The sequence below is a fragment of the Lycorma delicatula genome, chromosome 1 (genome assembly GCF_047948215.1).
Source record: "Lycorma delicatula isolate Av1 chromosome 1, ASM4794821v1, whole genome shotgun sequence".
In the NCBI taxonomy this organism is placed as follows: Eukaryota; Metazoa; Arthropoda; class Insecta; order Hemiptera; family Fulgoridae; genus Lycorma; species Lycorma delicatula.
Window position 1 is genome coordinate 172,415,540 of NC_134455.1, and position 17,033 is coordinate 172,432,572.

Here is a 17,033-nt window from a genome sequence, read left to right on the forward strand (position 1 = left end):
TGTCAGAATACAGCTTACCTGGAACACTGTGACCGTTCTTATTACAAATTTAATTTTTTTTCTTATAAACTAGTAATCTACTCTAGTATTATTACACTAATAATAAAAAAACTAACATTTTCATACTATTTATCGATCGTATTATTATTTTTCAATCTAATAAAATAACTTTATGAACTGATAAAATTTTTCTTTACAGCCAATTTACATTTTTTCTTTTTCTTTAATAATAAATAAATCGTAAATTCTTAAGGTTTTTCCTTTTGATTAATTTTATAATTTACAACTTTATTTTCATTGTATTCACATTATTAGTCAAATTTTAAAATAGTAATTTTTTATATTATAATAAATACTCTATGATTAGTACCTTTGCTCTTTATTAATAAATTACATTAATATTTTACGTTCATTCGAACGAAAAAGAATAAAATAAATATTCATATAGTTAAAATTATTTATGACTTTAATGGTAACAGTTTCATTTTTTTTTTTTTTTTTTTTTTAGATTGGTTTGAATGTAGTAAATAAATGTTAATTTATTCAAATATTTTCATAAGAGAACTCTACCTAATATCTGTTCTTTAAAACTCCTAAGAATAATAATTACATTTTATGATTATAGAAAACATCATTATTTTTATTATTGTCAGGTTAGGTTTTATTTAAATTAAATTTTAGAACTGATCTGTCAAGTTTAATGCGATGAACCGACTGGATCTAAGTGATTGCGGTTGGCATGTTAATTCCCTGTCAATCCTCAAGCAGTTCAACTCCCAAAAAAGATGCGTTAGTATCGACATGGCGTTGCCGATCGCGTACAGTTAGCTTCAATAACCGACGGAAGTCACGTTGTGTTGAGCTGAATAACATGTTTTCTTTTAATATCATTATGTAAGCAGTGGTCAGTCTTCAAGCAATTGTAGTTTGTAGGACAGATAGCATTAGTTTACGAAATGTGTTTTGTTCGTGAATCCGGTTCTGATACTTCCATGATTGGTTAAAATCAGCGGTAGGCAGTTAATTGTGAGGATGGGTATCATGTTCATATTGATGTTTTTATATCAAAATTTGTTTAGGTATAAGATCCTTTTGTAATGTGCTAACGTGGTTTCCATTTACCAATTGCCGCAACTAAGTTTCTTTTCTATAAGTAAACTCAATTATTAATTTGGATAAACAGACGTTTACTTACACCGACTGGAGTCCTGAGTAAATCGGTAAATCTACACTAAAACGTCATTTATGTAATTTTCTAACTAAATAGAGAAATAGTGATATTACACAGGAAAAAATGAATAATTATAAAAATGAACAATGACCGTAATATAACTAAAGTTTGTACAATTTTTGTTTTGTACTTATATTCAGAGCTAAATAACCTTAGCATTAAAATTGTCAGCAAAATATCGTTACGTTACTAATCTATCACAGTATGCGAGTTGGAATTTTAAAAAAATAAAACCAAAGTTACTGGCATATCAATTTTTTTCATATTAATAATATTTTTTTACGAAAAATTTTAACACTAGTTTTTATGCTCTTTTCTTATTATAATAATATATAATCCAAATTTTAATTACTTACCCATTCCTTTTTATTATTTACTACTAATTTAATTTTATTGTAATAGTTAAATTCCAAATTCTCTACTACCTTTAACATTTAAAAAAATGAAAGTTTGTCTTAAAAATATGAAATTAAATTTTGTCTTTTGGTTTAAAATCTCTCTGTCTTTCTCTCTACTCACACACACACACACACACACACACACCACACACTATATAAAATTGTAATGTATTGTAACACTATCTATTGTAATGTTGTCTTCTTTCACAGTTATACCACATATTTTCATCTGAAACCAAATTAACTGACCCTGGATGCCTTAACATACAATACGGACATAGTTTCACAGGAATGATTATTGACCGATCAGTTTCTTAAGACTTATTTTGGTTTTCTCTGGTTATTATAAAAATTATTTATCCCGTTCGCTACTGAATTAACTAATCTTCAAAATTATTCTATATATACATCATAAAATTTTATTTTCTTCATCATAGTGCTTCTTATTATCGGACTTCTTTGTAGCCATAGAACCCTACATTATTCAGAAATTTGTATGAATTTCAAATTCTGAATGTTACATTTAAAATATTGCGTACAGGATTTACACTTCTACTTCAATACTTTACAGTAAAAGATTCTTTTCTGAATGAATGTTCATCTCTTTTTTTTGTATACTGAAATTTGTTTATATTAAATTTTCCTTTCTAAGGAATTTGTTTTTGATTTACATTTATTTACATTCAAAATTAATCTCTCTCATAATCCTCAATCCATACAATTTCAACCTAGTTTTAGCCACAAAAGCAATATTTTCACTTATTCTCTTCGGTGTTAAACAAAACTTTTAAGTTATTTATTTATTATTCTTTTTAGAGTATCAAATTTATGATTTGATTATATAATAAAACAATTTATTATTCGGTAGTAATAGCAATAAGCTATATTTTTATCTGAGTTCCTTCAGTTCTGCACTCTTCTCTACACTCAAAAGCTGCGTAATATGGTGCATATTGTGAATAATTCTCAATATTTTAACATTAATTACTTGTAATATTAAATATTCTTTTCAAGTGTTTTTTTAAGAATAACAATGGTTATGTAGGTGATTTTTTTTTAGTCAGCTTGGTATCTAAAATAGTCTTCAGCAAAGCATTTCTCTTTTAATAATTATTTTCGGGAACCAATTTTATTTTTTCCGTAGGAGGAGGAAAATCCTGAGCCAGCCGCCGCCAGGCCCGCTCTGACGGCAAGTGCGGGGCTCTCACCTGCTAAAAGCCTCTCCCTCTAGTTACGCAGGGGACAGACCTAATCCACATGGTATGTACACAGCCCCTGCGCCATCACCCGGGCCATCTTGTCACCAGATTAGAATAGCCAAAGCGACGTCCCAAGGGGATCATCGGCGAACGACGACTCCGAGGAGCTGCCGCCACCCATCCCTTAAGGCTGGCCGCCCATAACCGTCCGGCATCGGTTTCTCCGCCTCAGCTCAACTGCCGTTTTCCAGCCTGCCTGCCCAACTCCTCCACTGCCTTGTTTCTAATTACGGCTGACACCGCAGTGGTTACTCTCGTCCAAGCATCTCTATCATCCAACATCACACTTATAATATTATCCACATTTACTGCGCCGTGGCCCATCATGGCGGCTCTCAAGTCTCTGCACCTCGTGCATGAAAACATTACGTGTTCTGCCGTATCCTGCTCCCCACAATCATAGCAGCATCTCGTGGTACTCCTACTCATACGGTACAAGCAATCTTGAAAACAGTAGTGCCCTGATAGAAACTGGGTGAGCTCGTAATCGGTATCACCGTGCTTCCGCTCTACCCAGCTCCTGACGTCACTGTGAGCCGGTGCGTCCAACGTCCAGTCTCTGCCGCATTCCACTTGCCGTTCCAACCTCTGAACATCTGATCGACAGTCACTTTCTTCTCACTCCCCGAAGCAATAGAAGCAATTGAACTCTCAAACTAAAAAAACGTTTTAATGACTCATTAGTAAAATATAAGTCCATTAATTTATGATTTTCTTTTTTTATTGCAGTAAAATCATAAATAAAATTTAGTTTTATCAGCTTATCTCATTCGAATCTGCACTTTTTAATTTCTCTAAATGTTTTTAACATAATTATATTCATAATATGATCTCAAAATATCCTTTCCTACTTCCTCCTACCACTGGAACTACTATTCAGTGTTGTAAACAATAAATTGAGATCTAGATCTATCACTTAAATTGTAACGTTCAATATTATCGTTTTAATTTTTCTATCACCATTTGTTTTTGAGTTGTAGTTGATAACATATCCCATTTTAACGAATTTTAGAACTCAAAATTATGTAAGTTATCACTTCAAGATATGAATAAATTGTTAAATGGTTCCGATGAAATAGTAGAGCATTCAATGGATGAATTAGTTATCATGGAAATTTCCTGATTATCATAAACACTCCTCAATTATTAATGGCGTTCTTACTTTAAAAGTGACAATTAACATAGGTAGTTCATTATTCAATGTACAACTATAATTTTTTAACATTAAATAATAATAATAATAACAACCATACTTTAAATTTACTGTAAAGGATTGATAAGAATAAAGAATTTAACTTTATTCTTTTAATTAGTAGGTCACGAATTAATATAACATTAAACATTTGAAAGAACTGATCTTTTCCAGGCTGTCCGATTTACTTTGTGATTAATTGTTTATATTTCAAAGAGATTTTGAAAATATGTGGATCTTTTTTTAATTTTAATTTATTTTACTAAAGTGAGAAATTTTCTTTTAATAATCAAAAATTGTTTACTGTTAAAAAAAACATTTTTATTATTAGTCTTTACAGAAAACTAATTGTGAATTTATTAAAAAAAATTATGCTGAATATTTACTGCATATTTATTTACTAGATGGATTTACAAATATTAATATAGTAGGGTGAACATTAATATTTAATTTTGGCTATTAAAGGTAAAACGTTATCCTGCTATCTAAAACCCAATGTGCATTAACTCTAAGTATTTATTTTACGGCCATTATAAAATTGTGTATAAAACACACGACTTTAGTATTAGAAAGTACTTTTACAAGCGTAAAGGGAAGATGATTAAATAAATTAGCAGTACGTAATTTAATTTTGAATATATTTTACTCTTGAACTAAATTATTGAAGAAGATATAACTTTCTATATTAACCAACAAATTTACACTATAATTCGAGTAAATTAATAAAATGTCATGTTTACGATACCTAACCAATATTTTCTTTAGTATTAATAGATGTACAGCGGTAGTATTAATAAAAATATGTTGATTTATGTGCCCGTTGACGGACTTGCTTGAAATTTATGGAAAACAAGCTTGTTAAGAGTTGTAAACGAGTTACATTCATTTATTAAGGATACAGCCAGTAAATAAGATATCTTATCATATATGAATGTGCTGGACTCCCTTAATTTATGATCATTATTTATTTTATGGTAATGGACAGATTATTTCAATAACAACACCTTCATAGCATTTTTACGAAGCCCCAAACTTACAGCGAATCTTTGTTAATGTTTCGGAAAATTTTTTCATGAGTAATGCCTATATTTACTAGAGAGTTAGTTTTCAAAACAGCTGTTTCTTCAAAATTGTGGGTGGTAACGTAGTTATGTGGGCAGGCATTATTTTGATGAATATTGAAGAGGCGTCGAAACAAACTGGGGCAGAAGTAAATCTATCTAAATATTTGTTAAAATGTTTGTACAGCCACAAATATACGCTTTACACATTTTAATTACCCACCGATAGTATTTCAATTGCTCAACTAGCCTGGAGGAAAACTGTTTGGGAAAAATTAATTTAATACTTAGAAGTTCTAGGAAATTCTTAAAGAAGAGAATTATTATACTTATTCTGCAGTATGTAGTAAACGGAAGAACGCACGCAAACTCAAGTAGTTTCATGCAGTGTTCTTATTACTTCTTCACCTTTTAAGAACTTTTCACCTTTTTTCTTCATAAATTAACAGGTATCATTTTCATTAAATTGTTTACCGGTGAGAGATTTCAATAAATTTGACATTAAGTTAGTTTTAATAATGAACTGATTTACTGTTTACAGTAACTTTTATTAGCAAATAACAGTTAAGTAATGTTAAATAATTAGCTACTCTTTATTAATATTATTGTAACATCTGTAATGTATTCATGTAATATAAAATTTCTTTTTTTTTTTTTTTAAATCTTTGTTTAAAACTTTGATTACTTTTTTCGCAAATTAAAATGGTTCTGCTTGTTTAAATTTACAAGAATTAAAAATTTGACTCCGTAAAGATGAAATGTAACTGATAATGAACTTTAGAAAACTATCCAAATTAATAAGTACTATACCTCTTAGCTGTGAAATTGCAAGTAAATAGTATTCTAGATATCGAAAAAATGTATTACAAAGTCTGATAAATACAGAAACATACTTACCCACAAAACCCAAAAGTAAAACATTTAACTGCAATATAATCTTATCAGTTTAATAAAAACTTGAAAAAAGGAAATCGATATTCCTTTATCAATACGCCTCATAATAAAATATATATTACTTTAACTTGTAAATTTGTCTTAAAAAGTAAGAACAGATACTAAAATAACTATAATAAAAAAAATTATGTTTACGTTATTTCAGATGATAAATATCCTATAAAGTATATCACTAAAGTTTATCGCTAAGATACTCCCGACTAAAAAACTTATTAGCATAGAAGAGTAAAACAGAATGTACAGTTTACTCCACTTTTAAAATAATAAAATTTTATTGCATAACTAGACTTCTAAAATGTTATTTTTAGCAGGGTAGTACAATAAATTAATTTAATTTGTCATATTTAACAAAAACAAATATGTTATTAGATTCTCACAAAATTTTTAAAAAAATTTACAACAGTTACTTTAGTACACCGTACCTTCTCAGGTGTTACGAACAAATACACCTAACAACGGAATGTATGTATTCTGTTCGTAAGGTTGTTTTTTTGCGATTTTTTAAAAATAAACTTAATGAAAATTTAATACAATAGGTTTACTTTGTTTTTTTTTTTTTTTTTTTTTTTTTTTTTTTTTTTTTTTTCAATTAACGGCTTCATCGATAATTTAATTCATGCAATATAATAAGAAAACGTTATCTTTTATTATTTAACATTTATATTTTAAACGTACAGTAAAGATATCGATAAAATGTGTAAAGTCCTTTTTTTATCTTTCTGTTACTGTATTTTGAATTAACAGACAAATGAACAAACAAACGTGATGACGAAGTCAGACAGATTGACCTGCAAACAAACTAAATAATGACAGACAAATTCAGCGTGGTTTCGCCAGAAAAAACGACCAAGTTAGAAGCACAAGCCATTTTCATTTTATTTTCATCGTTAAAAAAGCCACAAAAATACCGACCTCATACCATTCTCTCTCAGTAATTATATTTAACTTGTTTGCTTAATGTTGGATACTGATAAAATAAGCACAATCAGATATGAAATGGAAATTAATGAAAAATTATATGAACTATAAGATTAAAGTACAATTAAAATAAAAATAATAATTTAATATTTTGTTGTATGATGACAGAATTTTTATTACTCTTACGAACGACAAATATGTGCTTCCAAATAAATTAACAACTTATTTTAGTATTTTTAAATTTAAAGATGTCAAAACAAAAGATTAAAAATTCAAATAAGTTATTAAGGTGATGTGTTATTCATGTGTTTTAGTTAGGTTTTTAGGAATAAAAATAAAATATTTTTTTTGCGCAGTTGTGTGCAAAAAAATTGACTATTAATGTTTTATTTTATATCATTTTTATTGCGCAAAGAAAAATACAAATATAATTAAATGAGGAAACCACCTCTTAAAATTGAAATATATGTTTCTTGTTTTTTTTTCTCTATAGCACTTCCATTGAAATATTGTTCAAATATTTTCATGAAAGTTTATACTTCATATAGAGATCTGTCAAGAAATGCCTAAAATTTTTTAAAATTATAGATTCCGGATCTAAAGTGCAGGAAAGTCTTTTGAAAGTCTTGTTTTTCTTATTTTAGTCTTTATTGATCGGTAAGTAATATTTAGAAAGAAATTTATTTCGGAAAATTTTTTAAGCTTAATAAAATATGAATATAAAAATATTAGTATTTTTATAAAAATCTTTCTTAAAATCTATTCCCATCTCTAAAAAATATACTACGAGTAGTTTTTTTTTGTCTCCAACTATTAAAAATAGATGTTTTGGGTTTTTTTATATTACTTTAAGGGCTATTACAATTAAAGCAGCTTTGGCGCCAATAATATATTCTGGAACCAAAATGAGAAGTAATTTTTTCCATTACTTTCACAAAAGTTATCCTTTATTTATTCAATATTATTTTCGAGAATTACGGAGTAGGAGGCAGGTTTGCACGGAAAGAAGTGATTCTTAACTATCTGGAATTGCCTTATATTTGCGAGAAAATCAAATTATTCGGTTCGCAATGTAAACAACGGCTAGGCAATCATGTGAATTATCTAGCGCTGAATATCCTAGACAATAGAAAGGATATCCGGCGACTTAAATGCCTTCACTTGCTGGACTTGAGAAAGTGAGGGATTCGGGCTGGAACGAAATACATTGCTGAAAAACATTGTTCTTTAATAGTGGATAATTAAAGAGCGTGAAGTGGGTGATAATTTTGTGCACAGCATAATTGTTTTTTAACAAAAACGTTTTTTAAACATATATATATAATCACATTTATGTAGCCTTTTTTCATTGACATTTCATATAATATAATGATAATTTTTACTGAAAACACTTATTTTGTCACTGACTTTTTATACTTTAGCCGAAGTAGATTTACATGTCTAGGAATATTGTATGAATGGAGTTATCTGTAACCATTGAAATGTATATACAAAATATATGGATCGGTTTTCACGAAAAATATCTTATACTTTATACAATTTTATACATCTACTTAACGGTGGCTGAAATTGGGACCCACATACAATTCAAAAGTTAAATTTGACATAAATTATATTTTTAAAATTCCACAGAATTGCAGTCAATTAAGTTCCATAAAAATTGCTTCCAAAATGTTACTTTTTCTAATGTTAGCTATTTCTTAATATATAATAATTAGAAATTGATACTGAATTTAATAAAGAAGGTGGTAATAGGTTTTTCTATAAATAGGTGTAACTTACTAATTTGTTTTTAAGGACCTAAAACGAGTTGCAAGTCACATCTGAAAACGGCATAGATATTCAAAAAATAAAAAATTAAATTCTAAGCTACTAAAAAATTTAAGAAAATGCTATAAATGCCCTTCTTCTTCATCAGCCAAATATATATTGTTGTAGGTTATTTTCTTAAGTACTAAAATAGCATCATACAGATCGTATTCAGATTTACAGAAATAATCTAGTAGAGTGATAATTTCACCGTAGTGACTGGGTGTACGGTAAACATAATTATTGATGAAAAGCGACTCTGATGTTACACTTCACATGCTAAAAACATATCCGGAAGACCTGAACATTAGAAAAGGAAATAAATGGACTAGGCGTAAGAAAGATTTAAGAGATATGTAAGATTAAAAATTAATGAGTTCTTTTTACAAGTGAAGCGATGCATTATATTTGTTTTTCTGTTATTTAAGGGAAGTTTCATTTTATTATTAAGAATAATGAAATATTTTAAATATATCATTTGTTTTTTATTCATATACATGAATTACATACAATATGATTATAGAAAACAAGAAAAATGAAATAAAATAAAACATTAAGAGAAATTAAAACAAATATACTTTTTTATGTAGTGTTTTATTTAGTTAATCCTGTCATCAATAATAATTTTTCATTAATTCAACTAAATTGTAGTATTCATGGAATATGGTTTTGTACAGTATTGATTACAATAAAATAATAATTTGAAAGGCAATTTTACTTTCACATATTGAGAATTATAACTATAGAGGTTTTAGAATTTTCAGAATAGCCCTTCAACGTATTACATCAAATTACCACTCAATTCAAATATTAGATAAACAAACCAATTAGTTTTATATTTTTTCAACTTATATCCCGCTAGAATACCGAATAGACTTTTACTAAACCTGCAGAATGCCGTGATGAAATATATATTGCGTTCAAAATAATTTTTTTGGCGTTTTATTACTGAAAAGAGTGTACTTTTTCAGGACAAAATTTTATTGCTAATAATAACATTATGCAACACTATTTTCTATGTTTCTGTAATTTAACATGTTCCTAAAGTATTTCTGTGCTGATTTCAGATCTGTAATTGGTTTTTCTATCACGTATATTTTTTCTACAAATCAAATGAACTAATTTTTATTTAAAAGTAGATTCCACAAAGGAACTTATTGTGTGGGAGGGAGATTTTATTTTCATAAGAGGGATTACACTTGTTACACCCAGCTGGCTGTTAGGCGGGAAACGTAGTTCATTGTTGACATGCTATAGTGCTGTGAAGTTGTATTTGCGCTGTCATATGTAGTTTCTTTAGAAGTGAGTTCTCGCAAGTGTTTTAATAACCCAAACGTGTTCTTTATATTTGTGATATTTACGGTAATTGCTAAGCAAAGACAGGACATCAATATTTTCGTAAGAAATGTCTATTATGCTTACTTCGGCATAAGGCTTGGTGATGAAAATAAAAGCTGGACACGGCACAAGGTATGCCGTACATATGTTGAGGGACTGAGAATGTGGAAAAATGGTGCGAAAAAATCAGTGCCTTTTGCGATCCCAATGGTTTAGAGGGAGCCACAAAATATGTTACCGAGTGTTATTTTTGTATAGTTAACGTTGAAGGTCATAATAAAAAAGGTAAGAAGAATATACAATATCCGATCATTCCTTCGGCATTACGACCAGTTACACATAGTGAATTTCTTCCTATCCCAGTTCCACCTTCCGTTCTTCAAGATGTGTCACAGGAAAGCAGCTCAGAAAATGAATGCGATAATGCTGATGATTGCACGCCTGAAAAAATTCATTATCAAAATTATTCAGTCAAAATGAACTTAATGTTTTAACTCGTAACTTAAATCTGACAAAAGATCCCGCCCAATTGCTTGGGTCAAGATTGAAAGCAAAAAAATCTTCAACTACCCGGAGTTTCATTCTCTTGGTATAGGACCACAGAGAAGGAATTAATAAAATTTTTTAAAGAAGAAGACTCTGGTTTTCTTTTGAGATGTGAAGGGTATATAGAATTTCTTTAACGTCACTTATAATCCAAGTCAGTGGAGGTTATTTATACACTCGTCAAAACGTAGCCTCAAAGGTGTAATGAAAATGTTTTTGGTTGAATACCCATTGCACATTCAATACATCTCAAGGAGCCCTACGAAAATCTCAAAGCTTTGCTGAAATACGTGAACTATGAAAAACATTCTTGGACAATTTGTAGAGATTTAAAAGTAGTTGATATATCGCTTGGTCGACAATCCGGCTACTCAAAAATGCCTTTTTTCATTTGTGAATGGGACAGCCGAGCCAGAGAAAAGCATTGGAAGATAACAGACTGGCTCAAAAGAAAAACCCTCCAACTCGGTTCACAGAACATAACAAATGTACCACTCGTTCATCCAAGCAGGTTACTTATATCTTCTCTGCACATTAGGCTCGGATTAATGAAAAAGTTCACTAAAGCCCTTCGAAAATATGGTGACTGCTTCCAGTATGTGGCAACCAATTTTCCGAAAGTATCTTATGAGAAATTTAAAGAATGGATCTGTGTGGGGCCGCAGATCACACATTTAATGAAAGACAATTAATTTAAAGTATTAAACATTTATTTAAAGTACAATGAATCCAGAAGAAAAATGTGCTTGGGTTTTGTTTAAAGAAGTTGTGGCCAACTCTTTGGGCAACAACAAACATCCAGAACAAAAGGATGGTTAAAATAATGTTCCAGCGTTTCATGAAATTAGGAAGTAACATGAATGTGAAGCTTCATTTCCTAAATTCACATATTGACATTTTCCCTGCGAACCTCGGCGATGTCAGCGAAAAACAAGGTGAACATTTCCACCAGGACATCAAGGACAGTGAAAAGAGATACCAGGGAAGGCGATATGCAAAGATGATGGCTGATTAATAAAAAGAGACGGCACTGGTGAAGGAAGACAATTAAGGAAGATAAGGTTAAACCCATGTCAGACAGAACATTAAGCGGGGAAATCAGCGAAGAAGAGGAATTAAATTGACATATTATCACTTTTTAAGTGAGTGGTATACCATTGTATACTCTAATGCAGTGCGTTGTATTTTTATTCAGGGTTACAAAACAATCTTTAAATCGAATTAAAATAATAATTTTACCTTTTTTTGGAAAATGCGATTGTTTTTAAAACTTCATAATTTGGATAAAAACCTCACATGAAACCGAAAAGCTAAAATCAGATTTGAATTCAGCATGAAAAATACTTCTAAGATCACCTTCAAGTTTAAAGAATCCAAAACTTCCAAAACGTTTAAAATGTATTGCAAGATGAAAGAAAAATCTTTTTAATAATATTTTTAGAACATTATTTTTGAAATTCGATTGTTTTTCTTCGGGGTAATGGATATCGACAGCTATAGTCATTAGCCCTTTTCCGAAGCAAAAAATATATTCCTCCCTAAGAAAATAACTCTCCGAACTAGTCAGAAGACAAGTCTTCTCAAATAAATCATCCAGAAATAAGCTTGTCATAAGAAACTAAAATCTTAAAACAAATGATATCAAGGTTGTATAGGCGCCTATTCACTTAAAAACATACTACCCATTTCTAAAATATGTTAAATCCATCAAAACGGCTTTACAGCGCTGCAGTTATTGAAACCTCATACTCATTGAATTTGTTAAAAAATTTATAAAACTGATTAGATGCACATGATCTATCGCCTAGATTTATCCTTAGGCCATCGTTTTTTTATTTCTCTTCTCCATCCTCCTGATGCCCACCACCTCTTATTCCAGGGTGTCTGATGCCTCGGAGATGGAATTTTCCGATTCATCAAAAAAACATCACGGAGGATGTCTCGCTGCCGAAGACAGATGATACTAACCCATGTGGTGCGCTGAGTGTTGCATCATAAATGTTTGGGACGGCTAAAGTACTGGTTTCTTTTCTTCGGTGGTTTCTTTTAGAAACCACCGAGCTTGCAGGTGCTACATTGTTGCTTGTCAAAAACTCTCTTATTCTAACATCATTATCTCTTCTTTCTCCATAGCCTAAATGGGGATTTTTTCAATCAGAACTTTGACTATTTTGGCTTCTCATTTCTTTACCTTATTCCTCGGTGAAGAAGAATTCTTTAGTTTGATCACATCTTCTGTCTTCTTTATGGGTTTTGGGTTCTCCTCTCTAGTTGGATGTTTATTAAACGTTTCATTAATAATATCATCCACCATACTTGTTAAATATCTGAAATATTGGACTCAGTAGTCTTCTTGTGGGAAAAAATCTAATTTACTGGGAATGCTGAATTTTCATTTGAAAATTGAGGCTTTGGGAAAAATCATAAGAATAAGTATGAAGCAAATAAAATGTTCTGATGTGACGTATTTTTTCAGAATTTTAGAGAAATGAATTAAAATAACCTAAAACAAAGCTAAAAAATTATATTTGGAAAATTTCGTTTTTATACAAAGTATTCATCCAGATTCATACTAGTAATAACTCTATTGAATATAAAATATGTCATTTCAGCACTAATGTATGCAATAATCGTCAAGTTCGTTTGCCGATCAGTTTGAAATAAGTTTCTTCTTTTCAATATATCGGTAAAATATCTCCGTTGTTCTTACATTACTATCCGATCAGCGTTTCTGCTGACTTATACTTCATTTCCTTACAGATTTTTTTGTTCTTCTAAAACTAAGGAAAATGTTATGAAAAATTATCCTTTTTGAATATTTTTAAAACTAACATAAAATATTAAAAATACTAAAAGCTATTCCCTATGGGTTATAACCTCTACGCAATGGTAAGATGATTTACTATCCTTTACTCAATGTTCTTGGCAAATTCTAGTGCCATTGTCCTAACGATTGGCTGTTTTTTTTTCAACAAATTCCCTGTATTTCTGTCCAAAACATTAATCTTTAAAATTAATATAAAAACTGTAACGTTCGTTTTACCATCAATAAGAAAACGGAAGTTTCCGTTTTCTTATTGATTTCTTTCGTTTTCAACCGAAACGGAAGTTTCGGTTGAAAAAGTATTTTCGGAAGGGGATAAGATAGGAGTTTCTCTGTATGTTCAGTAAAATTAGTAGGTTTTTTAAAAAGTATTTTGTTTTTAAGAATACTTATTCATTATGAAAACATTGCTATTTATATTCCTTACAAATCTTTTTACACAGGTTGTTAAAAAAAGAATGCATCTTTTTCTTTATAAAAGTAAATAATCCTAACTAAAATAATTGTTTGTTGAAAAATGGATGATAGTTATCCAGAAAGACCAAAATAAGGAAAGGGTCATAGAAAAATTGAATAATTACATAATTAATAAATAATATACTCTACTTTTAGAATATTTTTTCGCTCTTCACAAGTTAATTCAAAATATTATGTTGAAAAGTAGACAAAAATATCTACTTTTCTTTGCAGATTTTTTAATATTTCTTCATTTTTTTAAGATAAATTTCAGTAATGAAATAATATGCATAGGGTTTTGGGAGTAAAATAACCCCTTTAAAATGATTTAGCTATCTTAGGGACCAAATTATTAAGTTTCAAATTTATTGGTGGTATATATGTAGCTCAGCAGATATACATTCTTTGCAATTTATTTAGGTAGAATGAGGAATGAGTGAATAAAGAAATCAAAGGACACTGATTGATAGTCGACAAAATTTTCTTTCTTTCCAGTCTCATTACAGGTATCAGTTTCTTCTCCTTTTACATTTAACTTTTTTTTTTTTTTTTCATTTCACCACATTCGTAAAATAAAATTTATTGTATTATATCTGTTCTGGAGAATAATCTGTATGGAAAATTAAATATTGAACGGCTTAGAAAATATGCAGTGACAGAAAAAATGGACAAACATCTTATTCATACTGGCAAAAATGAACTACTGTTCCTGTATATTTTAATCTATTGAGTTATTCCTAAGAATCTTCTTCTTCTTCAAAGAGATTATATTTTTTTATCATTCGATTTAAAACTTACCGGTCTTAAATTTCACAGAGTATATAAATATTTACCAAAAACCCTCTATTTCTTGAAAGTTATTAGTCGTTTTTTCTATCCTTTCCGGCTTTTCTGTCGAATTCAATGCCACTGAACACTAGATTAATTACTTTTTTATAAAATCTCCTAAACTCTAATTTAGGAAAAAACATTTACTTTCTTCTTCAAGACTCTCCTTTCTTTTTAATCTAGTTTTAATATCTTCAGTTTTTTTGCCCATACAAGTTGAAAAGATATTGAAAAGTAGGCATCTTTTTTTCATTGTTGCAGCTTTCCTCTCGTGGTGATTTTATCCCAGTCTCTTCTACCTGATTCGTCTACAAGTTACAAATTACTGTTCTCTATCTGTACCTTTACTCTACATTCCTAAAATTTTAATTATATTCCTTCATATTAACTGGTTTACATGTATCGCATTAATTAATGTTCGATTAATTAATGCGATATTAATTACATTTTCGAAGTCGAAGATGGTTCAAATCCTAACAATAGATAGTTGTTTTTAAAGGAATTTGAATGCTAGACAGTGGATACTGATTTAATTCGGTGGTTGGCGTTCAATTAACTACATGATTCAGGAATGGTTGGTCTGATTCTGTACAAGACTACACCTTATTTACACTCATAAATATCATCGTCATCTGTGGCCGTGGTGAGGTTGCTTATTGTTCACTAGCTGAACAGACAGCAAGGTACACTTGAGAGAAAATAATTATTCGCTATCTCCTCAAAATTTAGAACAAATATGTTAGTTAAGGTATTTTATCAATATTTTATCGGCTTTCATTTAAAGATTACCCTGAAAATCAAAAGCCTTCCTACTTCACGGTAATTTAAAAAAAATAAGTATTAAAAAAGTGAAGTATCTTTTCACATTGCATTTTAGTTGTACACAATTAATCTATCACGTAGTTTGTATTCCTTAAATATCAAACTGAAGGGGCACATTTAAGTGAACTTTCTTTCTTTTGAATTATAAAATATATATAACACTTTTATCTTTCAATCTGATTCCTCTATTCTCTTATATTTTTAATATCGAATTATACTGCTTAATACTGCACAATAATACTATGCAATAGAACGTATTCAATTCTAATGGTATAACACTTTGCTGTAAACGTAAGTGATTTCAAATCATTCGGAGGTCTATAAAATCCTGATCTTAGGATTAACATTAAATCTATCATTAAATTATTTTTCTTCCTTTAAAAGGTTTTCAGAATTTGAGATTGTAAATTCCTTTTAAAATACTAATAATCTATCAGCTCTTTATTTACCTTCTAAGTTTATATTTACATCCGTATATTCCTCACTAATATCTTTCCATTTAAATACATATTTTCTTCTTTTTTTAATTCCTACATTTACCTTTTTTTAAAGTATAATCATTCGTTGCGCTCCAAATTTCCGGTTCTCCGATAAACGTAGTGTCTCTTAACAACGATAAGGTTTTATTACTCCTGTAGATAGTAAAATTAATGATTTAAAAATGTTTGTCCACAAAAATGCAGTTATAAAAAGTTTGAGACTATGATTTAGATAATTTAATTTTGTAACATTTTTGATAAGTACTATTTACTTGTATTATTTATTGCAGCCGCGCAAGCTGTGATACTTGGACCCGAAGAAGTTTATGTAAAACGTGGAAGCACAATCAGTTTAACATGTTCAGTTAATGTTCATTCTACACCACCGGGATCAGTGTTGTGGTACCAGGGAGCAAGTGTCGTTGACTTTGATTCACCTAGAGGTGGAATTTCTTTAGAAACAGAAAAAACAGAAGCCGGTACAACTAGTAAATTATTAGTTACTAAAGCATCATTGCATGATTCTGGAAATTACACTTGTGTACCATCGAATGCAAAACCTGCTTCCGTCTACGTACATGTACTAAATGGTAAGTGATAATTTTATTAAATTTCTTTCATCTATTAACTAAGAGTTATTGTTTTCAAATTATTTTTATGACTTCATTAAATCTGATTTTTAATGTTAAATTTCAGAAATAATTAAAAAATTAATTAACCCACTAAATTAGTCTAATGGTAAAAACTCGTGTTTGTAAATAAGCTGATATCGAATTCAGCAGTTTCTAGTTAAAATCCTTGCAAAGGTAGTTGCTTTTATTCGGATGTGGATTATCTAAATCGTGAATAACGGAGATCGTTAATAGTTGGGGTTCAATTAACCACGTGACTCAGGAATGGTCGGTCTGAGTCTCTTCA

At 29.6% G+C, this 17,033-nt stretch overlaps 1 protein-coding gene across 1 annotated transcript in view; it reads left to right on the forward strand.

The window, feature by feature from the left end:
• Positions 1-17,033, forward strand: part of LOC142317708 (zwei Ig domain protein zig-8-like) — a 191,955-nt gene that overhangs the window by 149,204 nt on the left and 25,718 nt on the right. The window contains exon 4 of the mRNA XM_075354255.1: positions 16,406-16,705. Within this exon, the coding sequence (XP_075210370.1) occupies positions 16,406-16,705 (300 nt within the window). The remainder of the gene's footprint in view (positions 1-16,405; positions 16,706-17,033) is intronic.